The following is a 27,156-nucleotide window of genomic DNA, read 5'->3' as shown; positions in this document are numbered from 1 at the left end:
ATTTTTCTATTGTTAAACCTAAAACGAACTACCTGAAACAAACTTTTAGTTACAAAGTTGCACACATATGGAATTCACTTCCTTCTTACATAAAACTTCATAATAATATGTCAGCGGTCAAGCGTGCTTTAAAGAATTTTCTCTTGCTACAATAGTTTTTAGCAATTTATTACTTGTAATGACAAGAATTTTATTGAATTAATGTTATTTGTTTCCAAATGAGCGTGAATGTTGAATAATTCGGTTAACAACAACAATAATAATAATTGTATTATCTTATTATTCAAATCTAGAACATGTATATTATTTTATGGGACAGACTTTCCTTTTTTGCACATCTTAATTGTCGTGAATAAATATTTGTGACGCATGGTAATTCTTTTAAAACATAGTTATTGTTATACTTATAATTTGTGTATATTATGTTTATTTAAGACTTCTATAATTTGAGACGTGTTTGTCGAAGAAACATTTAAGTAATTCTGATATGTGTTTTTGTATAAATGTTTAATTACAAATTGACTGTATGATTGTGTAGATGTATGAATGTATATGCAATTTAATTGAAGGCCATACTGGAAATAAGTTGTATAATATTTGTATTTGTACACTTAGTATGTAACCTTCAGAAAGTAAAGATGTTATCTTATCTTATCTATTAAGATATATTGTTTGAAATATATTTACAGACAGAAAACGTAAAATATTTAGAAGTATCTATTCTCGTTTGCAATTCTACAAGTGAATTGAACATACGAGGGTCCAGCAAAATTTCTGTCATTGGGTTCGGATTTCTTTAGTCCTACGGTTTTTTAAAATTATTATTATTACAAACCTTCAAAGCATTCCCCCTATACCGAAACACATTTTTGTAACCTTTTTACCTAATCGCGGAAAGCAGATCAATAGTTTTCTTTTGGTATCTATTTGAGACACTGATAAATGGCACTGTCAGGAGAACTTTGGTGCGTGGCATTCCCTGTTTGATATTTGTCTTTGTTTTTTTTTCTGGACTTATATTTCTTTCCAGAAAGCATTTTCTTAAGCCTTGGAAATGAAAAACACACAGGAACTCAGGCCAGGTGAATAAGGTGGATGGTTAACAGCTTCCACCTTTTCAGAAGCCAAAAAAGACTTAACAACCTCGCACTTATGAGTGGAGGTGTTGTCGCATATAAGACTCCTTACCATCCTTTCAGAACTGGTATCACCATGTTCTGACTACAGAAATACACTTTGACCAAATGTATCTTTTCTCATTTGTATCATTTCAGGTCCTCCTGGAAAGTTCAATATAGACGGTAAGGCAGATCTTGAAGTGTACCCACAATATTTAAAGGATATTGATGTGGCATTTAACGGGAAATCATTTGGCGTTTTACCACACATTCCATTTTTCGACAGAAATTTAGACATATGCCTTCTTGAGCTTATTGTAACCGAAGGTGAAGCGAGCCATCTTCCACCACCAACAAGCCTTTACAGGGACTTCAAGACAATGAAATGGTTTGGTACAGAGCCTCGTTGCGTTCACGTTATTGGGCTTCATCCAGTTACCTCCGAAATAGTAAGTAGTTGTACAGGTATTTGTTTTTATTTATTGCACAAACTTTTATCAGATCAGGGTTAGGAGGGGGTTTTGTTTTCGTTTTACGAACCGGTCCTGTCCAAATTTTTCAGAAATTGGAATAAAATAAAAGTTAAGATCCAAAATTATTTTATTTCATTTTTCCGGCCAATTGCCGCGGTTATGATCAAAACGAAATCAAAATTTATTATTAACTCTGCGCAGTATCCACTTTATCATGCGAATACCACTGATATTATGGTGATTCGCTATACGTCCGTGAGATTGCAAAAGAAACAAATGGGGTCAAGGGACAGTAAATTTGAAAATTTGTGTTGATACCTGTGCGAAACATATCATAAAAATCCAATATTGAGAAATGCCAAAGGGTAGAGCGGTTGTATTGCATACACATTTAGCACTTTATCATGTGACATTTTCAGACTGCCGCTTCCGTTGTTTCTATGATAAAATCGAGTAAAACTACGGTTTCATGACACTAAATTTTGAGGCAAAAATGGCCAAAAATGCACACATTGCGCGACTTGTAACTTATTATCTGCAAATGACTGACCTGAAACATGTGTATATTTTTAAAGTATGTGACCAGAAGAAATTATTTGCGGGAAGAAAAGTGTCTCGTAACCGTTTATGTTTTCTGCAATAATTAATCGTCCATCGAAATCCTTAGTTCTATAAACATCATAAATAATCAGTTGAATATAAATGCCTTTTAGATAGATTTTATTCAAAAGACGTACTCGGGCCACAATTCGGGCTTTCGGGCAAGTATGCATCGCGGCTTTTTGTCGAAGTTTTACAGGGATTCATTCTTTTGAATTACGCGGTTGTTTATATCATGGATTACTCATAAGGCCGCTCCATTCACATCGTCATCAAGCAAAACTCTTACAACCTCTGACCTTTCGAAATGCCGGTACGAGTTATGTGGGGACCTGAGTTCGTTTTTTCTCTTCTTTTTAGCGCTTTGAAAATTTGTAAATTTGGTCTCTTGATTGGGTGTTAAATAAGGTACCCATCATCTTCTTCGAGAATTTCCTGTTATTTGTTTCGTACAATATCGTTGTCCCAAATTATTTTGTCCACAAGAAATACAAGGCTCAAAATTCTATTTGAATTGATGTTGATGACAGAGATTTTAGACAAAATCAGTGTTAAACAGGGTGGCACATCTAAGTATTAGACAAATTAGCTACTTCATGGTATTTTGGCCACATTGAGGAAAAGTACAATTTTCGTTATATAGCTTTAGAGAAAAAGCTTTGGTTTCGGTTTTCACTGCAGCTTTGTGTAAAGGAAGTGTCCACAGGTACATATCTATTCCTCTAGACGAGCCTGTTAAGGATTTATAGAGGTACGGCCCTCTTTTTGCAGATATGGGTAATTTACATTTTTACTTTTGGTGGAATATCAAATAAGATTTAATCAATATACATCTAAACATGGAATCTAGGCGATTTTATTGTTGAAGTAGAAGCGATTAATCATTGAGAACTAAACATTATTCATCTTTCAAAATCAAGTAGATCTTGTTTAGTTTTGCCGGGACTCTCCGACAGTTTTACTTAGTTTAAATCTATTGGTCTTTATATATTGGAATTTGATTAATATTTGCACAGTACAACCTCTCCAGAGCGGTCCTCTCTTAAGCAAAAACCTCTCTATAACAACATGTTAAAATTTCCCTAAGCTGAAATATACTATCAAATTTACCTCTCCAGAACAACAACATCTACATAGCAATCAATATTTGTATCTCCCAAAGGGTGTTGCTCTACAGAGTTTGCACTGTATATCCAATTTTAATTTGGTCAAGTTTCTTCATTCGGTCAGATCACGTTAATTTTTTATATCCGCTCGCCCATATGCATAACGCATACTAGTTAAAGTATGACATCTGTCTGATGAATTTTGTATTTTGTGTACTAAGTTGTATAAGTTGTTGCGTTAATGTGAATATTTGTAATTATGGTCTTTTCATTAATATACTCAGTGTATTACTACTACTACATAGTCAATTTGAAGTCTGTTGTAATGACTGATATCTAATTATTTATAACTGAGTGGTCAGTATAAGATTAAACACATCTTAAATCGTGATCAATATTAAACCTGTCAAATATTTAAAATCTAAACATTTTCGATTGTTTTCTTTAAGTATAAAATTCCAGGTGATCATTAGCTTAATGGTTCGCAAATTAACCAACATTCACTTGATTGTTTAAATTTTCTTTCGAAGCATATACAACTAAGGAATGTAAATAACCCACAATGCCTGAGAAAAAGTAGGTCTGTACTCCAAGGCAACCTCTAACAGGCTTGTCTAGAAGTAGTAAAGGCTAGTGATCCCTTGTCAGGGTACCCTTGTCATGTTATTAATAATAGATTACCGGAAGGTCTCTGGCACCCTATGGGATTTTAACATGGGATGTCATATTACAATCCAGGACGGTACCATAATTTTACTAGTAGATGATAGCACCCTATAGAAATTTAATATGGGGTGCCATATTACCATTAAGGAAGGTGCCATATCACCGTTCGGGTGCCGATCATCATCCAGGAGCCATCCGGGAGCCAGATCACTACCCAGGTGCCATAGCATCATCCAGAACGGTGCCATAATTTTACCTGTAGATTATAGCACCCTATGGGGTTTTAATATGGATGACATATTCCCATCCAGCACGGTGCCATTTTGTTTTCAAATAGACAATATGAAGAGAAAAATAAACAAGAGTGCCGCTGAGTTTCTGGGAAATGTGTAGATACAAAACTTGTGCCTATATCCCTATGCTGTGAGGTGTGACAAAATGTCTTTGGACAGTAAATATGGTGACCTTTAAAATACTCTAAGCTTACTATTTTACTTATCACGCCGGAGATACGTGACATGATTCGCCACCAAGCCAAATTATACTAACACCGGGCTGACCAGTGCTAGCGCAGCCCTTTTAATGCTCACCGCCGAGCGAGGAAGCTACTAGTACCATTTTTACGTCGGCAAGAGATCGAGCCCACGACCTCCCGCACTCAAAACTGGCGCTCTATCACTAGGCTACCGAGTATGTAGTAATCACTGTTGGAGGCTAATGGTTAATAGGATTTTTTTTGTTCCTTTCCGGTTCATAACTCTGTCTTCGATTAAGGGATTTTAATATTACTTGACACAAAATGAAGTTATCAAAATTAAAATAAAATATTGTTTTTATTTATAGATGTTATAAAACATTCAACAACTGTAATTTTTTGTAAATGCAAATTTTATTCCAAGTGTGTGTTCCTGTATTTGTTTGTTTTGTCCTTTATGTTCATGTTTGTGTATGGTGTGCAAGAGTTGTTCGTGTGTGTCTTTGGGGAGGCTGCGTTTTTTGAACGTGGCTTTCCCTGTTGGATATTCTTCCTTGTTTTTTGTTTATACATTATTGACGGATGTTGCACTGCGGAAGAGAAAATTAGATGCCTTCCAGTAGGGGATTTTGTATTCGTATTTAAGATAACTTTTGACTGTGGTAGGAAGTCATCCAATAAACACCCATCTGATATATCAATATTTCATTTTAATATAGGTCCTATGTCAAATGTTCACTGACGCTTTCGTCGATATCTTTGATTATAAAGGAATGTGTCAAAGAAAGTAATGCAATGCTCGGAATTTAAAGCGGTTTAATAGAAATGATTGCAATGTGATCATCAATCAAAAATACCAGAATTTCATATTATCTTTTAAATGGTTTGTCCAGTTTTTGTTTACAATACTATAATGTAGAATACCTTAAATTTATTTTCTTGAGAATAAGACAACAGTAAAATACAACTTGAGACTCCCCAATATATAAAAATGTGGTAAAAAAATAACCAAAAAAAGGAAGAAAAAATGAAAAAGGAACGTGCTGTAACACATACTAAATACAGATTATATTTACCTGGTTAGGTGTTGGATCCAGGATGCAAAATAATTTCTCCCGATGACAAAATTGTACAGAAAGCCAAAAAATGGACATATAGCAACAAGATGTATATTGAGATGAATTTTCAAGGTAAAGAAAAAGTTAACATTGATGCTACTTATGCGGATGTGTTAAATACTGAAACCAATTTAATAATCAACACCTACTTAGAATTTGGTGGTAGTGGTGGCGCAGTGCTAGCATTCACACATGACAGAAAGGTGGCTTTAGTTGCCATTCTTCTAAAAGGTCTTCCTCCATGGTACTGGAACATGAGACAAGGATGTGAATTTCCGAAGTATCTCAGGATGGAAGTCGGTTGCCATATAACTTCAATTCTTGGGTCACCAAACTGGACAGGTATGATTAATTTTAACGGGTTATCATTGAAAAAGCGCAAAGTAAGGGCTTTCGTATTTTCTTGAATGCATGTTTATATGGTGGCGTTCATTATATATGTCATGCTTAATGCTTAAATTTATCCTATATTCATGCGAAATAAAAGAAAAATAGCTAGGGATATTTTGCTTTATTAGGTCAGTGGTGAAATAGAGCTTTTCTGGGTTTCTTTTTGAGTTTGTTTTCAAAACGACACCATCCTAATTTTAAGAGCAGGATATAAAGACAAATTTCATGCAACGATTTCATAAACGAGGTTTTATTTGGAGTATGAGTATCCTCTTTGCAAATGAATATCAGATAACACTTCCCTTTGGCAGCAAATTAAAATTTAACAGTGCACAGAAGTCGGAACCGTTTGTCTTAGATTTTCCTCTTTTGTGTTATATTATTTCTGAATATTAAAAGATATTGAAAATCAAATAACCAAATAAATATAAGGCTGTGTTTATTGACTATATACATCAGTGACGTATAAAATTTTAAAACATTTTTAAAGCAGAAACATACCTAGTTGGTGGAGAATGATTTTAAATGTTTTTAAATCATAAGGTAGGATAAAAGAACAGCAGGTTACTGTCTATATTTCTCAGCTACCTACGCGAACAGATCTGGTCAACTGTTTCTTTTAATTCAAGCGCTATAGATAAACTATAATGTACTACGTTACTGTGAAGTTTGTGAAGATCACTTCTTCGATATGCATTTCTTTCATCGTATTTGGTTTTTAACAATTTGCAGCTGAAGAAAAGAAGAGAATATTTGAAGAAGAGAGCATGGAGACAGATTTTTATTCAGATGAAAATATAGAGAATTCTGTGTCCAGACTATGCATCGACTAAATCAGGATTAAAGGGAACAGAATATCATTGTGTAGTCGGTCAAGAAATCATCTGGCATGAAATGTCTAAGTTTCATAGATCACAGTAATTGCTTTTGAGCACACATTTAAAAGTTTGCACAAATGTTGATACTTTACAGTACACACGTAATACAAATGCGCTTATTTTGTACACGTAACATGTCACACAAGGCTGATAAAGCTTAAAGTACTTGAGCAGTTTATATATTCGGCACTGTATGGAAGCTTATTTCTGCTTCTTTTTTTTATTACATATCTGTATATTTGTACCTAAGTAGACAATATTGCCTATAATTATAACTTGTTATCTTATCATCAGCGTAATGGGATTTTATAAATTTAGTTTTTGATTTATTTTGATTTATGATTACGATCGAAGTTTGGATGATATTGTCAGATTATTCATGTAAAATGAACAAATTTGTTATTATTTAGACGTTAATATTAACAAAGTAGTGAACGCGCACAATAGTTATTGAAATGAAATGAAACATATTTCTGACTTATACAGACATTGATTCTCAAAAATGTCTTAATAGTACGCAAAACATGATATATTACTGTTTTTAAGTAACAAATAATATTTTATTTTCTGCAATATAATGGAAAAGATGCATCGTGTCTGTTAATTTCACGCTAATGGGACAAGTTGTTTAATATTCTCTAGCTCATTCGAACCGGTATTAATTGTGCAAAGGAAGTGGTTCTGACAAACGTTCCACATGAACCTCGCAATGAAAAACATTTTTTGGTTTTGATTCTCGAGCACATATTTAAGGTATTTGATTACCGTGTTGTCAGTTTGATGTAAATGCTTCATATAATGAAGAAAGAATGTGTTGATATTCTATTATATATAGTGCTTTTGTATTTTCAATTCACATATCTGAAAAAATTTGTTTTTATACTAATCAAGAAAGTAGTATCATCCCTAATAGATTTGTAGTATCCGTTTTCAAACTGCGTTTCTTTTTAGCTCACCTGACTCAAGGTGAGGTTTTATGACCTGTCGATGTCCGTCGTCCGCCGTGTGTCAACAATTTCTAAAAAATATTTCTTCTTGGAAATCACTGAACAGGTTTACACCAGACTTCACAGGAATGATCCTTGGTTGGCCACCTTCAAAATTGCCCAAGAAATTGAAATCCATGCAGAACTCTGGTTGCCATGGCAACCGAAAGATTAAACTTTAAAATTCTTCTAAAACATCAAAGCATAGAGCCTTGATATTTGCCTTGTGTCACCGTCTAATGGTCCTCTATGAAAAGTGCTCAAGTATGCCTCTGGGGTGAAAAGAGGCCCCGCCCCGGGGGTCCCAGGTTTTACATAGACTTATACAGGAAAAAACTTCTTGTCTGAAACCTAGGCCTTTATATTTGGTATGCAGCATTGTCACGGTGTGTATGCATATCGGATCCCTCTCTGTGGAAGATGAGAAAACGGATCCCTCTCTGTTCGCGCACAGGACCTTGTATGTAGTAAACAATGAAATTCAACGTCTCCGCTTCGGAAGTGAAGTTGGAAAATCATTTTTTTTGTCCTGAACACATGTTTGTGCATAAGACATATGAACTACGGGAAGATGTAGCTGTCTACCATTACTTTTTAATCGTTACATTTTTTTATCAGTTGACACAAGTCCAGACGAAAATGGAATGTAGACGTAGGATACTGGCTCGGATGAACATCAGGCCATGTTTATGAAGCTTAAATACGACTTTCCTTGAATATAGAAAATATCTAGTACCTTAGATGTGAAGCCGTTGATCCCATCTTATTTGTAAATACACTTTATTTGGTCATTTTCATCATGTTTCCTTAAAAACGCCCTACTTCCGATTCCGTTTATGCACGGGATCCCTCTCAGTCGGTGCAATTTTGCCTCACAGGATCCCTCTTGACTCTGTACACGGCACGGGAACCCTCTCGGACAAAATTTTCTATCAGCACAGGTGCCCTCTCAATTCAACTTCAGTGTTAGAATTATAATATGGTATTCGTATTTAAAAGCAGCACAATAAAACAGACTTGTGTGTCCGGGCGGACGGGGGTTCCTATATATGTGTAGCTGAAATGCCCCCTTTTCAGACTAGCTATATATAAATAGCCCCTCTTTGTGTCAAATCAGATTATACAAATTCTAGTTCAAAAGTGATTTAAGTACGAGGGCTGTTCAAAAATAACGTAGACTTTTGCTGTCAAATGTTGCATATTGTGTAAATAATAATGTGAAATATATCGTTGTAATTCGGAATCTTTCTGTAATTTGGTCATATATTTTTTGTAACATTTTTGCTGATAGGCGAAGCGCGTCGAACGTTTTTATTACCATAGCTACGTATAACCGGCGGAGTCGCTTTTTGATCTGTCGTGATTTGAATTAGATCGTTAATGTTCGCACTTATAGTATACTTGTTTGCCCAAAAAATACGCCAAAGTACAGCAACACGTCAGGGCGACATGTACCTAGAGTATCGCGTCATTCTGGCGTGGGAGGTGGAAGAAAACAACGTTTAAACTAAGTGAGTATTACTGTTTATAATGCATGTAATGTCGTCATCGACTCGCATGGATAAGACAGTTGCTTAGTTATGGCGAAATGCGACTATAAATTATAATTTAATGAAGCAGACGCCACAACAATGTTCATTCATCTGTGTCTTTATCTTCAAGTGGTACAAACGATTCTCAAATTGTCCAGAATGGCTTAAATAGCGGAGATGGAGGGAGAAAATGGAAACACTGCGTTAACGTTAACGCCAATGTATGCCGCCGTAGATAAAGACCAAGTACTCACATTGAGTACCCTGTCCGAGATGCGTGTCAGAAGTGTTCATACATTTTCAGTATTCTAACCAAACAACTTGTAATGACTTAAATATTGCTCATGAAAATTTATAAAAAAAATTTGCCAATATGAATTAATGCAAACTTAATGAAAGCATCACAATGAAGGCACGACGTCGTTAACGTCGTTGAAATATGATCGCCGTGCGCCGGATCCGTGTAAGTGACTGTTTTCTAGGAGGCGTAACTCCTGAATGCATGATCATAATCACGTCAAATTTACAGTGCAGTTAGTAGAAAGATTGTAAATTATGATGGTATATTTCTTGTTTTGCTTCATTAAAGTATATAAAAGCTAGAGAAAAAGTCTACGTTATTTTTGAATAGCCCTCGTATCACTAAGATATATGTTAATTTGATAATAAAGTTTAAATATGCATGTTATGTGAAATTGCTAATTTATCTTAAATTTAATAGCATATTAAGGGAGGTAAAAACACCATGAGTTATTTCCCTTAGAAAAAGATGTTGTTTTCAATAAGAATACGATCTCAAATTTCTAACACTGAAGTTGAGGGTGCTGGTGCCGATAGAAAATTTTGTCCGAGAGAGTTCCTGGGTTGCAAAGAGTCAAGAGGGATCCTGTGAAGCAAAACTGCACCGACCGAGAAGGATCCCGTGCATTAACGAAATCGAAAGTAGGGTGTTTTAATGAAATATGAAATATGAAATATATTAATGAAATATGATGAGAATAACCACATATAGTGTACTTACAAATAAGATTGGATGAACGTCTTCTCATCTTAGGTACTATAGATACTTGCTATATTCAAGGAAAGTCGTATTAAGTTTCATAAAGATGGCCTGATGTTCATTGTTTGGACTTGTGACAATTGATAAAACAAATGTAACGATAAAAAGGCAAGGGTATATAGCTACGTCTTCCTGTGGTTCATATGTGTGTATGCACAAGCCTGAGTTCAGGACGAAAATTTCGATTTTCCGAGCTCCCAGACAAAGCGGTCGGTTCATTGTTTACCACAAAGAATGTCCTGTGCCCGAACAGAGAGGGATCCCTTTTCTCATTTACCACAAGACTGTTCAAATTATGCCCATGGGATGGAAAGGGGCCCAGCACCGGGGGCCACTTCTTATGTGAGTTATATAGGAAAAATACTTCAAAAATTATCAAATCATATATTCCAGACTATTTAATTCTAATTACCTGATGAGCCAAGTGATTAGGGGTCACCTAACTGACCTTGACCTACTGATTTACTTTCTTGTTTTTTTAAGATACAGCCTTGAAATTTGGATGACATGTAAAGTTTTGCACACCAATCTTAAAACTGACTTTCAGTGACCATAATTGTGACCTACCGACCTACTTTCTTAATATTTTAGCATCAGTTAAACATTTGAAACATGTTCACACAACTCGGAAAAATTTCAATGCTTATATATATTTAACTTTATTACCTGATCTCTTACACTTGTCAATGTAGCTCACATTACTCAGGTGTGCGATCTAGGGTCATCATGACCCTCATGTTTAAACGATACTGGTATATAATTACACAGTCAGTGCCTAAGATATCTCTATCTTCTGTACCACGCTTTTAATCAAGAGACATTTTATACTCTTTGCAGCATGTTTGAACCTTATAATAATACAGCTGCTGGATGACTTCAGATGCTCAAGCAGTATTTGTGATGGCATTTTGTCAATGTATGTCGTAAATGACGATTTTGTTCTTTCGATTTAAGAAATTTAAATTTATTTTTTTAATGTCTGGCCTGGCCCATGATAAAATTTAAATTAAATTAAATTAAAAAACAAAAACGAGAAACATAAGTTTCATAAGATAGGAAAGAAATCAAAGAGCAGAAAAGAAAGTATTTTTTGTCGGACATCACTGCTTTTCAGCTTGATGAATGTGCTAGAAACAGCAAATTCTAAAGCATGAACATGTGCATTCGTTGTAGAAACTTCTATATGACTTATTGTGGACAATACAATGATTTTGAGCCAGTGGGATTAAGGGAGATAACCAAATGTGGCTCATAACTTAGTGCAAACAAGTGTTTTACTTTTTATTTAGTTATTTGTGTTGATAAAAGACATTTTATTTTGTATTTGTGTTAGAAAGTGACACTTTTATTTTTATTCTTTCTAAGTTTTTAAAACCACTTATTTGCTCAATTTTCCGCATTTTAGCACAAGGGTCAGTGTATTTTTACTTAAGGTAATGCAGTAGATAGTTTACACCTTATTAAATTGCCAGGATTTGTATATTTTGTGACAAAAACACTCTTTTTACTATTATGCATACTTTTAAGTTGATTTACAGTAAAACTGACAGTTAAAAGTTTTTAAAAGGGTAATTTTACTGTTATGTAAACATTAATCACTGACTCACCTACATCTACAAATAGCCAGTAAAAAAAGCCAGATTCCACTTATTGGCTTTGTCCACTCTAATTACAGAAAACTGCTGTTTATTGTTTCGGTTTATGATTTATTCATTGTAGAAACTTCTATATAACTTATAGTGCACAATACAATGATTTTGAGCTAATGAGATTAGGGGACATAACCAAATGTTGGGAACAATGGCTCATAATTTAGTGCAAATAAGTGTTTCACTTTTTATTTAGTTATTTGTGTTGGTAAAAGACATTTTATTTTGTATTTGTGTTAGAAAGTGACACTTTTATTTTTATGCTTTCTAAGTTTTTAAGACCACTTATTTGCACAATTTTCCTCATTTTGGCAGAAGGGTCAGTGTATTTTTACTTAAGGCAATGCAGTAGATAGTATACACCTTATTAAATTGCCAGGATTTATATATTTTGTGACAAAAAAAACCTTTTACTATTATGCATACTTTTAAGTTGATTTACAGTAAAACTAACAGTTAAAAGTTTTAAAAGGGGTATTTTTACTTTCATTTAAACATTAATCCCTGCCTCACCTACATCTCAAATAGCCAGATTCCACTTATTGACTTTGTCCACTCTAATTAGGTAACACTGCTGTTTCTTGTTTCGGTTTATCATTTACTGATTTATTTTTACTCATTTTTTACCTTTCTATATGTGTGTGTAAATATTGCAGTTGTTTTTATATTTTTGGCCACATTAGGATTTTTAATTACTTTAATACTTTTCATGTGTAAATCTGATAAACCTTTAGGTTGGGTCAGTCCAATCTGAATCATTCTGATCGGCTTGTTGGATTTTTGTCTCATTTTGGTGTATATAAGATTTAGAGGGGTTTTCAGAGAAGTCATATATCCTGGTCCACTCGTCTCAAGAAAAAGAAAACTTTTGGACAACAAAGGCTTTTTTTAGAATAAATTATTTATTCTAGTAACCTTTTCTGAAAATAACTGAATTTACTTAATTGTTTAAATCTTAGGGGGAAGGATTTATATTTTTGGAATTAAAGAACTACTTTTTGACCAGCTCTTTCGAGTTTAAGCTGGAGTAGGAGTTTAACTCTGTTTCAACTTTATTTGCTTGTCTCCTAGTGAGACCTGGCTTGTAGACATATGAGCTGACTGCCATCCAGGCGACTGATTTCCTTGAGCACAGATTGCTGTTATTGTACTGGTCTTCTATTATATGTTATTAAGTAAATAACAGTCTCAATTTAATAACAGTAAATGATCAGAATCGCTCAAGTTCAGTTAGGCACACATTTGTTTTTCTTGTATTACTTCAGTTAAGGTACATTCAAGGTGTAAAGTAGGTTTCAGTCAGCAATCATGTTAAGATGTGCCATTTCTTGTTAGCTGCTTTAAATATTGTTTGTAATCTGCTCATACTTTGTACTACTGTAGTGTCAGTGTCTGTTATTGCAATTCAAAATCGCATTTTACACACATGTACTTGGCTGGCACTTGTTCGGAATAACTTTGCATTGTTTTATAACTTCACTTTGCCATCTTGTGTTTAGAGTTCATTTGTTGATTAAACTGTTGACTTAATACAACTTATCAAACTAACCTGGTTTTACTTTTTACATCCTTAGTTATTCAGAGTAAATTGAGTTGATCTTATTAAATTAGGCTTTCTGGCTGGGCTATTCTGCATTAATCACAAGAAATCAAACCAATTACCTACAGCCAGTGGTGTCCATCCTGACAGTACATCAAACAACCACTCGGTTTATGAACCATTACGTAACTCCTCGTAACCAGATCCAGTAGATCGTACCAGACATTTCTAAAGCACATATTGATGGTTTACCAGTATTGTTTTAAATGTAAGCGTATCCAAACATTTTGTTCAGTGTGTTGCAATAATTACCGTTTGCGTAATTTGCATAATGATATATGCAGTAGCTGCGCAAATGTTTTGTGCAAATAAACAGTCTGCTCGTTTTGTAATCGCGCAGCGCAAATAACCAGTTTGTGATTTAAGACAACTTTCACAAACACACGAATGAAATATCAAGGTCTGACATATATTCCAAGTTAATTGTTAATTTTACTATTTACGTACTTAATCTTACTTTTGCATGGCATTATAGTTCAAGGTTCAATTATGCCAATTTGTAATCTAAATAGCTACATTTTTTTTTCTTTTAAAACTGTGAGTTTCACGCCTCTTTGTCTAACATTCATAAAACCCCGTCAGTACTGCATACACTGCTTTGTCTGGCGCGGAGTCTCCTTTTGCTGCATCTTGCAGTAGCTTTCGTACTTGCAGAGTGTATTGTTCCGAGTACAAGTTTTATGAAGGCTTTGAATAACAGTTAAGGAGACAATAGCAGAGATAATCAAATTAACATTTTTACGGTTTCCTTCTTTCTTTAAGGGGGCAATTCAATATATTTGGTCACAAATGCACTTCCGTCGCGGTACTGAAACTCACGAATGTGAAAATTTAACAATTGACAGATAAAGCTGTTGTTAAATGTAACGTTATAATGTACGGATAATACATGATTTTTTTGTGTATAAACGTCTGCAGAAGCCCGCGGGATTATTTGTGACCGAGACCGAAGGTCGAGGTCACAAACATATCCCAAGGGTTTCTGCAGACGTTAATACACAAAACAAACGTGTACTGTCGCTATTCTTGCATAAAAAAATATTTTACGACGATTTATGTATTGTTTTCATATGTGATGACTTGACGATTCCGGTACATTTTTTATTTACCATTCCTGTTGTTCTTGGAAACGGTAAACATGTTTTAAATATTCGTATCCAGGCCCGGAAATACACAACACTATCAAAAGCACATCCTGAAGGTTTTTAAGTGATTTTTTATCTCTCATTATTACAAACACAAAATTACCAATAACTGTTCTTATCATTTCACAATTTGGTGGACTCGATCACAATTTCAAGAATAATAACTTTGCATTCGAGTTATATTGAGTACGGACACGCAGTTGGAGTACGGATAAGTACGAACGTAGTGTCAAGTTTCCAAGCTGTTTATATAAATTCTTCGAGAAATTAGATAAAAACATACCGGCTGATACTTACCAAAATCATAAATATAATACCTAAAAACGAACAATAGCACAACTTACACGCGATACTTATTTATTCACAGTTATTTACAATAACTGAACAGACGCTTTGTAAAGGGAGTGAACTCTAAGAGAAGCTAGTGCGTACATTGATGGGGGCAGTACGTTTGGGGTTGGAAACAGATGCAGCTAAACATAATATGGATTACATTGTATCTATAATGCTACAAGATGAGGTTGTTAAGGAAGAAACAAGACGCAGATGCCAAATATCAGTGTGCGTAAAAATACATACATATTTCCCTGGCAAAGCATTTCAGAAATAAAAGTCATGTATTAACAGCACGTGAATTGCCTTGTTTGCCCACGATTTTTCTCCCGTTTATACATGGGCGGATCCAGTGAAAAAATTAGTTTTTATGCAAGAATTTCAAGTTGTATTTCATTAAAATAATCAAAGGCCTGAAGGGCCTGAGAGTCGGCTAATGATTGATGTACTGGTAGTATAGTCTACCAGTTTCAGTTTGGTTTTAGTTTTTTTCCCCAACTGAACAGAGATTTTGTTACAATAGATGAAATGGACATTCAATCGATGCCTAGTAAAACTTTGATTGACATTATACAAGTTTTTAAACCCAATATATTTCTCTAAAATTGAAGAGTGGTTCGCAAAAATAAAAATGTTGAAAGTACAAACTACAATTTGACAGGTGACACTAAGATACTGCCCATGACTATAAATATTTTTCCAGTAAACATTTGCCTCCGGCATTACCAAAACAGGCAATTATCGGCTGGTATATATTCGCGCATGATAAAATTTGAATATGAAAATTTATATATTGAAATTTTATAGCGCGGATTGCCACATACAATTTGTAACGGATGGACGAAAGAACTGTTCAGATATTTTACAGATAAGGGGCCTGGCAATAACCGTGTCACACGCTAGGTTTTGTTCAATCATATTATAAGGGATGTGAATTTAAAGTATACTTATTTTGCGTTTAAAGATATGTAAATGTTGCTGAGTGTCAATATATAGTGTCATGAATGTTTACACTGACAGGAAAATTGCGCATTCGAAACTAAGAGAAGTTACTCGGACTAGCTACCAATTTCGGAAAAGATAACCAATATTAATAAATGCAGTTTTCTTGTTTTAGTTAAAACCATCATTTATTCTATTTCAGACCTGTTAAACCCCTTCAAAACCATGTCAGTAGTCCCCAAGTCTATGTACTTTCAATTATCCGTTTTGATTCATGTAGACAGACAGGCCCAGACTGGGCTGAAAAAATGTTTGAGCCATTTTTACGTGGTCGGTAGCAGGGTGGGTTTGGGGAGGGGTGTTCCTTCCCGCTTTGAACTGCAGTCAGATTTTGAAATGAGCATTGTGGCAGGTGGTAAAAGGGCAAATGTATCAAACTGTAAAGTGGCAATATGGGGGGAGGGTGTGGGAGGATACCCCCTCCTGCAATTAGGGTATGGGGTATCACCACAAGGAAATTTTGAAAATGTAGACCCTTGATACAGCCTTTGGTGCGATTTCTAACTGAAAATTTTATGTTTCAATTTCTAAATATTACCTCTAGATTCTTTTTAGTATTACAATATTCAAAGTATGAATGACTGTCACTTCATATTTTTACTTTCAGGTCATGCCTCAGCACTAGAATATAAGTCTGATATTGATTCTATGTATGTATTATAAAAATAAATTCTAGAATCATTTCTGTTACAATAATATCTATCATGTCTGTTACTTTAATGTTTAAATTTCATAACACAGCTCGATATTTACCCAAAATATTATATCCGGATATGATTACACTTTCTTTTATACCGCCAAAATCTCCAGTTTCAACAATATGTTTTACAAATTGTGATGATATGAAGACAGTTTAGCAGCAATTGGCAGTATCTGACATTGAAGTTTACGGTGAAATTATTTAAATCATTTCATAAAAAAAATTGTTTCGTTTCGTCAAAGCACTCTAACATAGACGATCTACTTTCGATTTCAAAAACTACAAGAAAATACAATTTAATGTTTCGCCGATTTGTTTATTTCTCGAAAAATAAGAAATAAAATCATTTTTAAAATCAGTAGTAATTAAACAAATCAGTAAGAGCTCTTTCTCGGGATAATTTATCCGCTTACTGACTGAAAAAATCAAGCCATGTGTCATCATGAAAAGCAGAATGGGTGACGGTTTCATTTTTTTGCGAACCAGAATCGTAAGCAAATTATCCAAACCAGTCAAAATTCCAGAAAGGTTACGATCTAGATTCTTTCTAGTATTACAATATCCAAAGTATGACTTCACTTCATCTTTTTACTTTCAGATCATGCCTCAGGACTAGAATACCAGTCTGACATAGATTATATGTAGGTGTAATAAAAATAAATACTAGAATCATTTCTGTTACAATAATATCTATCATGTATGTTACATGAATGTTAAAATTTCATAACACAGCTCAATATTTACCCAAAATATTATATCCGGATACGATTACACTTTTCTCCATTTTCAACAATATATTTTACAAATTGTGATGATACGAAGACATTTAGCAGCAATTGGCAGTATCTGACATTGAAGTTTACGGTTAAATTACCTCTTATTTAAATCTTTTCATAAAAAAGTTGTTTCGTTTCGTGAAAGCAGCCAAACATAGACGATCTACTTTCGATTTCAAAAACTACAAGAAAATACAATTTAATGTTTCGCCGATTTGTTTATTTCTCGAAAAATAAGAATTAAAATCATTTTTAATATCTGTGGTAACTAAACAAACCAGTAAGAGCTTCTTCTTCCGATAATTTATCCGTTTACTGACTGCAAAATTCATGTGTGTGTGTAGAAACCCACGCAAAGTTTATAGAAATCATTCGATGCGTGTATACGTTCAATGTGGGAGAATTAAGGCTGATCGGGATCGGCTATGTTACCTAACGCATCCAGACGATTCAGATTTTGTTTTTAAAAAAGCATTGTGTGCATTTCTGTAATTTTATATACGTTTTTATACGCTTAGAAATTATTAGACATGCGTATTTGCATTATTTCTATACGTAATTTACGCTAATACGCATCTTATCTGGAGCCCTGTGGAACTATTTTTTGTCTTTCGCTGGATGTTACGCAAGCTTTGTAAGCCTGCGCAATTCATAAAATGCACATTTATGCTTAATGAGTTACATTCGAGTATTGCACAATTACAAGTCATAAATATGACAGATTACATCGTATATTGGTCATAGCAAAGGGAATTCACACAACTTAACTTCATTCATGCAGTGAACTGTTTGAAGTTTGAGAAATCTAATGGAACTACATCCCTTCACTGTGTTATTTGGTCCATTTAGACTTAGAGAATCGCTGGATAGCAAGGACTCGTCAAAACGATTTCATCGTTTAGCCGACTCAAAAATAGTCCAGTCAAGTACAAAACGTTTCAATTGTACTGAACTGTGACAGGTACAAGGCAGTGAGAATGAACAAATCTGGCATTAAATGTTCTATGAAGTAGCGAAGAATAGGCTGTAAAGTGTTTGGGAAACGAAGATGGGCTGTATACAACTGGAATTCCATCAACACAATAAACTCATCACATTTTCACTGAAATAATAAAAGCCACTTGGATAGTTTCGACGATGGCAGACGAATGGACAAAAATGAAAAGTGCTTCACAAGTGCTTAATCTTTTGTTTTCGGCAGGGTAAAGAAATGGGGCTGAAATTGGGCACTCACTCTGTCAGATAGTTCTGCATATTTGATTAACTTGAAGTCGTGGCGTAATGTCATTTATCGGGATAACAATGAATACAATCTGCACCCGGAATACCGAAAGGAAAATAATTCTGTGATCTCCCGTTTTTGCATGTATAAAAGCGGCAACATTGATTTATTTCTAAAACAAAAATGTTGACAGGTGAGATAATTCCTCATAACGCCTGCAATCCGCTTGAGGTATGTAGATTCTTAAATCAGAGGCAACTAAATCATAAGGCCTAAAAATTGTTTGTTTCCGGTATCCCGACCTACCCTAAATTTTTGGCCCCCTAAATGTTATTATGGTCTTGGAATTTTTGTTTTCAACTTTTTAACAAAAAGTTGCAAAACTGCACTTTTTATGATTTCAACAGGGTCAGTGATGTTAGAAATGAACTAACTGATGCTCTAACCCCCTTATTTGTATTCTTTTTTTTCTTTTTTTGACACAAAAATAATTTTCGAAAAGTCCAACTTAGTAAAACGAAATCCCTCCCCCCCCCAAAAAAAAATACCGACCTACCTACCCTTATTTTTTTTTAGCATGTTACCGGAAACAAAACATTGTTAAAGTTACTAATAAACGACAAAGACAAAACAAACAAATAAAGGAGCTTAGCTGAACAACTTCGAAAGGTTAGTGGCGAAATTTTAGTAGATTACGGCAATCAAGAAGAGAAAATGAAATATTTAGATAATGTTATCACCAGTAATCAAAGAACTGTTAACGATTCGAATAGGAAGTAAATTCACATGATCGGTTTCAATGTTGATAAAACCACCACATACATCTACAATTATCCAAAATGTGTTTAAAGAATACGGCCGCATGGCTAAGTTGCATGCATTCGCATGTCGGATTCGGTGTCCCGATTACTATTCTATATTTGCTGTTATATCAATGGGAAGTGATTGAAACTAAACACAATTATTCACTGTGATAACTCAGTGCCACATCTCTAGTTTCCTATTTATACAGTTATGTCCCGTTTCCGAATTGGCAATTATTGTAACTTATTTTATGTTTTTCGGTGGTTTATCGAAATATAACGGTGAATTATATCTGAAAACTCACTGCCACTCAGTGAAAATATCAAATCTGATACCCGGATAATGAATTCAAAAGTTTACCGAACGTACAGAAAGCCGGAACAATATGACGATGAGTCTTTAAAATGACGTCATCTTTGCTATTGTTCTGATAAAATTTCCCGCAAATTTCGACATTTTATTGAAATAAACACAACAAAAGTAGAGTTTTAGACATAAAATAAACAGAACAATTGTTGGTATCGATGTAATATCACGGTAATTTCACTCGTGAACACCAAAAGTTGTTATTTTCACTCGTGGCTGCGCCACTCGTGAAAATATCACTTTTGGTGCCCACTCGGTGAAATTATAACGTGATATTACACCGAAACCAACAATTATCCTCTATATTTTTGTATATATGAAGTTATTTCAGTTGCCACTAGTTGGAATGGATTGAAATTTTACAAACCTCTTCACTGTCATGATCTCACATGCAATGGACATACTTAATAACTCTGAATTTTGTTTTGTTTCTGCAACTTAACAAATGTTTGTTTAACTTTTGTATTCATGTATGTATATCTAACTTTCACTATTTTGACTTAACAATTGTTTTGGTTAAGTTTTATTAGCTGATATCTCATCTAGCATTATAGGAGTGGAAAGTTCTACGGCTTAAATTATGTTTAAGCAAAATTGATTATGTCATAAATTCATTCCTTTAGTTTTTTAGTGATAAGGCGCTTGAAACATCGAGCTTTGTTGTCCTTTTTATTTGACATTTGCCCATTTTCAACTAAGTAGGTGTAAATAGTTTTGAAATGACTTTTAAATTTATAACAGAAATCAGTACATTCTTAAACAGCAAATTAATAATTATGCTTTAAAAGAAAGTTCTACCTTCCTTTCCTTGAAACGTAGAATCGGGTGTAATGGTTCTGAGTTACAAGTAAACTAGCCACCACGTATAAATAACAGTATTATGTAGTCTTTCACCATATCATACAGTAAAGTACTAGGCTTGTGTGTATGAATTACAAGTTGTGATGAATGTTCTTTTTACCATCTTTCCTCTCCCACTTGTGCTAGGTGCTTTGTACATATCATATTTGATGCATACATATACTAGAGATTATAATCAAATATATTCACACCCATTATGTCAAAAACGTAAGATTTTACTAACAATAAAAACGAAAGTTTAGAGGACCTGGAACGAAATTTACAAAGCAAGTGTAGCGATTACTTCTTTGGACAGTATCAGGGTTACTGAACAGAGCTTGGTAACAAAATTTAAAGAAGACGTATAAAATATCTTCAAGAACTTACACAATCTTCCATTATTTTTGGTCTTGAGGAGCCATATTGAACAGATCCAAACACACGGCCACAGTTGTACTTAATATACAGTATCGTATTTAGCAGGTTTATTGTGCACAAATCCTCATCTTCCAAAGTTACAGGACAGCGTTTATAACAATTCCCTGCGAACTGAATCTTTTACTTGTGCTACGATAATAAAATCCACGTTCTGTAAACTACGGTAATGCTCATGTAAATACGTAGTTTGTTTAAAACTCCAACGAAAATATACGCATGAACTCAACGACATTGCAGAAGGCTATGCATCAAGAGAGGCACAATTAAAGGTATTAAGTTACTTTGTGACTTCTGTTTTGGTGGTGGGTGTCTTTTGTTGTAAACAAATACGCAGTAAGTGTTGTTTCGGCATGAAATTTACGAAGTATAGCGCATCAATATTGACCATGTCTTTCTGAAACTGGAGTTGTTCAGATTTATACTGACTAAAGCCTTTGCAGTATATTCCGTTTATATGTTGATGCATTTTATACAATATCGTATTTGATGCCAACTTAAACATTGAATAATTGTAACCAAAGCAAAATTTTAATATGCCATCATTGTTAAATCTCTTTAGATATCAACAACCTTCGGCACATGAATATTACCCGATTTACATAATATAATTATATGGTAATACACGCATTTTTACATGTTCTTGCAAATTAGTTACAACATGTATTTTCTACCCGCACCATCGCATACAGAACAAGAACACAGCCTGTAAATGCCTTGTCTGTAAGTGGTTGAACTAAGGCAATACGCCAAATAAGAATTTCGTGCTTGACCTCCCTACTCACCTACTGATGATACAAAATTTTGTAAAGTTTCAAATCTTTTGCTATTACAGCATTCTAGTAAAGTGGACATATACATAAATAATAACAAAAAAAATCAATTCATGACCTTAATTCTTACAACAGAGTTATAGTTCTTAAAGTAGCATTATGCGCATCTTTTTTGTGTGTTTCTGGTGAATGTTTTACAAAGGCAATTTTCAATTGCATTGCATTTAAATGTGTTCAATTAACGATAATGCCGCATAAGCATTTGAAGTTGATGCTTTAGAAATAAAGAAATCGGACTAACAAAATAATAGTTTTTTCTTCAATCTTCTACGCAGTGATCTCTCTTACCTATAGGTAGAGACTTTTGAAGTTGAAGGGAAGCAACTCCTGCAAGCAGTTTGACTTTTCTAAAAAAAAAAGAGACTGCTCCAGTCAAAATAAAAAAAGACATATTTGGAAAGTTATTATTTCGTACTGGTAACAGGAAGATTTTTGTATATTGGAATAAAAGCTATAATTCCCTCTACCCTTTTTACACACACATCTATTTCAGATGGATTTCTTCTTGAAAAATGCGCATAATTCCACTTTAAGTAACATATTCGACTAAGGAGGAAGAACAGGTCTGCAAAGTTTCAAAATTTTCTGTTACCATTTTTGAGAAATAATAACTTTAAACAAAAAATTCAAAATTTCTAAACACAAAAGGGCCATGCTTCTGACAAAATGCAAGTAATACTTTTGATTTCTGACTTACTTCTTCGACGTATTGTGATAAATAAGTATGCAAGGTTTCAAAGTTATAGCTCTTATTATTTGTTTTATAAAAAAAAACCTGGATTTACACAAACAATCATACCCGAGGCATACGATTACGTTACGACAATACTTTTTAGATTTTTTATTTATAACATCACACAAGTTAGAAATATTTAAAGTCCGGACTTCTTCCTTGAACTTTGACGACAGTTATGTCATCAGACATGTCTCAAGGTGTCAACACATTCATCGTTTGACACGGTTTTTTCAACATTACTAGCATTGAATGATAGCCAATGTCGTTTGATTTAGCAGATTGGATTAAATTCAACGCAAGCGCAGTCGAGGTACTGATACATTGACCGTTTTGTATTGACAATATAGAAATGGTAAATCTTTATTTCAATAATTCTGAATACGGTTTGCCATAATATAATGGGATTAAAAGTAAAGTTACTAAAGATGCTGAAATCATACCTTTATCAGTCACAACATATTGCATTCAACTGCATCACATTCCAACTCTGTGAAAATACACACAAAGTTAATGTCAATTGAATAAATGATTTGTTTATTGTTTCTAAAGTTTGTTTGACTTTAATGAAACAAGCAAGTTCTTTGAATTGGTATCCGCCATCGCAAGGAGTCACCCTTGAAAAAGAATTCTCTGCTACAAACCAAACTTCTATACAGACTGGTCCAAATATCTTCTCTCTTAAATTTTTCAGCCAGGTCATTACAAAATAAATATTTAATAATTTAAGCACACAACATTTTATATTTTAAGTGTACCTTGTGTGATGTGACTTCGGTTGGGCAGTGCCAGAAATATATGCCTATACACGAATTCGACAAATAAAGCTGAACAGCTGCAACAACCTTCATGTTAAAAACTTACGTTACTGAGGGTTATTTTCAACAAGTACGTGTATTACAGGTGCATTATAAAAACAAGAATGCAGTCTTTACACATACATCATGAAATGCTTATTGCCTCCAGGCCGCGATCATATGGAATAGGTGAAGTATATGCGCGCTGGGGAAAATATTTCATGATGGACCTGTGAATTCTTTACTTATGGGTGAAACAGGTCTCATAAGCGTAAATACGACTAGCTTCTACTGATTATAAAACATACCGTACAATTTGTTGTGAATTAACTGTTGTTGTACTTTTTGTAGTTCAACCGCCACCCTTGTTTAAGAGCAACATTTAAAGAGAATTCCTATATTTTTTTTCCTTTCATAGAATTTTTTTAAATTCACATATATGATAGGAAAATTTGTCCTGAAAACAATGAACAAATAAAAACAATAGGTCACCAGGCTTGTTTTTGTGAAAAATTGTTTTGAACACACCCACTGTTGCTGAAACTGCCAGCGATTTTTGAACATTTTCATAATTTTCTGCTTTTTTATAAATACCAACCAAAATATACATCCAGGCAGCACAATACGGTTTTTTCTTTTTACAGATTTTATTATATACTTATTTGATATCATAGTCATATTTGTAATACTCTATCCTTACAATAATGGGTACAAATGAAAAAAAATATTGTTTCATATTTACTTTTGTGAACTTTTTCAATGAAAAATACCCATAGTGAAGAATATTTTTTTTTTAATTTTGAAAAAACTCTTTCATAGAATTTTTTCTTTTTTTTCTTGTGTATAGATAATTGTATTGTGAGCATAAAAATGGCTAAAAATGTATGGGTCACCAGGCTAAATTTTATGTTAAGACCGCTAGAATACAACACCTGTTCGGACGGAAATGGCGCGAACCTGGCCAAATTGATTACATGTATATCTGCTAAAAGTTAAAAAAAAGTTTTAAAAATTCTTAATTTTTTCTATAATTGAATACTAAATAATCTGAAAGGTGATATTGTCTTATCAGTACTAAGTCAATTATCTTACATTATATGAACAACACTGTCTTTGTACTAAAATGCGATGTGAAAACACAACCACAAAAATAGCAAGATACCTGTCAGGCATGATACTTGTCAATACAACATAAACCAGTATCAACATTTGATTACTGATATAACTTATCAAAAATGTTATTTCATTCAAAATTCCTCATATTTAAGATTGTCTGTAACATGTTTCAACAAATGTTGACTTCAGTCCAGTTTTCCATAGAAAGTGTCGGCTGCGCAGAAAGATGCGCATAAAAAACTATAGGAATTCCCTTTAAGAAACACGTTTTTTTTCATCTTCAAGTAATAAGTAAGTAGACTCGCCCAGTGTAATCAATAACCCACAATTGACCGACCCCTCTGGTACAGTATCAAGACGCATAATCTAACTCTATACATAGAGCGTCTACTTCACCCGATTTACATTCGGAACATTTTCACGCGTTTCGGCCTTTATCGTATGTTTAACATGGGATTTTTGAACCGTCCAAAGATGTTGGAAATGTTTGTCTCATTGTTTATTTTTTTTTTAATAAAAATGTTACTGCTTTCATTGTCTACCACTTTTTTTCCACCCTTGCCTGAAAAAACAGTAATGAGTTTGTACACTGTTCAGACAATTGTGCTCTGTTGAAATTTAACCAAGCACAAGTTTACCTGCATAAACAGAAAGCATGATATCTTAAACGTATGTCACTATACCTGTCCAGTACTGGACATTATGGTAAACGCATCTTTCCTGCACAAAAAAAAGTTTGTACAAATTTCTGGCCGCGATAAACCATTTGACTTGTTCTGTCTTGCCTCCACTTCATTGTTATACAAAGAAGGAGGTCAAGTTTTGTATATTACATGATCAACAACAGATGAGGTGCCAGCCGGTAAGCGAGTATTATGGCGTAATTTATGTCTTCAATCTCTTGCTAATTGATTTGCAGTGCATTTGTATTTATAAATTAGTATTTCAATGAAAACAATCAAGTCATTCTTGTTTTTATCGCCAATTTACCACAGTTCATCATTTAGAAGCTTGGACATTTAACCAGTCGGGCTTACACCCGCGTGGTTCAATTCCTGCACATACAAATTTAAACATCGATAACTGAGGTGACATAAAAATCGAAGGTGTAATGATTTGGTAAGTAGAAATACTGATTGATATCTTAATAAATAATTTATAATTCATTACATTTCTCTCTGTACAAACATGATATTCTGAAGACCATTAATTTCAAAATTGTCTAGAAGTTGTGCAGGCTTTGCGAAATTTGCAGGACCATCTGAATATTTCTGAGCAAGGAGTGTCAGGCCTTTAAACAAATGTTAATTACATTTCAAAACTGATAACCACAAAACGTGCAGCATTTTTTTTTTTGTGCTATACATCGAATTTCGCTTCCATACCATTGCAAAAATTACTTCATCATAATAAAACCACAAGTATTGGCTTATTGCCCTCCGATGTCGTGTCTACATCCCTCTATATACCAGTTACCGTGCATTTTTGGATTGTGCTAAATACCTAAAAATTGAAGAAAAAAATAGATATCATTACACGCATCAACATAATTGTAATTGTACTGGTCATATATCACCACTAGATTATAATAGCATGTAACGCGTGACGTATCCATGCATATAACGCTTATTCCTAGTTTATTAATTTTTGGTTGGCTACGCACTGAGGTCTTCGATCTTTTTGTATAGTTCAGAAATGTCTCGTACTTCAAAATGTCAGCAAAATCCATACTTCTTACAACTTCCTGCCATAATGGCAGGTTTGCCGGTGGTTGACCCCCTCAAGTCCCTCCAGTCTACGCTGTACTCCATGCCTGAAACTTCTTCACAACGGCGGCAGCTCGCATCCACTTATTTTTGCACTGTTTGGCTGATGGTTTGTCGATCGCCGACACATCATTTACTCTAAAATACATAATTTGATTATAACAAGTAACATATCATGCGTACAGCTAAATTTTTACCTGCCATTGTCTTATAAAAACCACTTTTTCTATCTATACTACCTTAATTTACACCTAGATTTTTTTAAAAGCAGTCCAAGCAAAAACTAATGAATGATCATTATTGCATGAATTTTCAACCCTGATCAAATTTCCAAAAGCAAATTTAAAAAAAATCATTTCACTCGCCCACTAGGTTGTTTTGTGAATGAGGTGAATATATTTTGAAAGATATAACAACCAAGGAGCAGAAATGATACAGTTACTGAAGAGATCATGAGGATTGGAAACGTGAAACCAAAAACATATAAACAAACAAACAAATCAAAACTCCATACGTTTTACTTAATCAATGGAAAATTCTGCTTTTACTGCATCATGGAAGATAATAATACTACATGCGAGCTAATGTCATGGGCTCATTAATAATCATGTGAAGTTTGATGATTCCAGCATAACAC

The 27,156-nt window shown here is 34.0% G+C and overlaps 1 protein-coding gene across 1 annotated transcript in view; it reads left to right on the top strand.

Moving 5' to 3' along the window:
* Window positions 1-8,466, top strand: part of LOC123555235 (uncharacterized) — a 48,752-nt gene extending 40,286 nt beyond the window's left edge. Inside the window, exons 11-13 of the mRNA XM_053548674.1 lie at window positions 1,275-1,567; window positions 5,523-5,898; window positions 6,679-8,466. Coding sequence (XP_053404649.1) covers window positions 1,275-1,567; window positions 5,523-5,898; window positions 6,679-6,779 — 770 coding nt within the window. The 3' untranslated portion in view covers window positions 6,780-8,466. The remainder of the gene's footprint in view (window positions 1-1,274; window positions 1,568-5,522; window positions 5,899-6,678) is intronic.
* The last annotated feature ends 18,690 nt before the right edge of the window (window positions 8,467-27,156 follow it).

The sequence above is a fragment of the Mercenaria mercenaria genome, chromosome 7 (genome assembly GCF_021730395.1).
Source record: "Mercenaria mercenaria strain notata chromosome 7, MADL_Memer_1, whole genome shotgun sequence".
Classification (NCBI taxonomy): domain Eukaryota; kingdom Metazoa; phylum Mollusca; class Bivalvia; order Venerida; family Veneridae; genus Mercenaria; species Mercenaria mercenaria.
The sequence above is the reverse complement of the archived record's forward strand: the minus strand, read 5'-3'. Positions and strand labels throughout refer to the sequence as shown.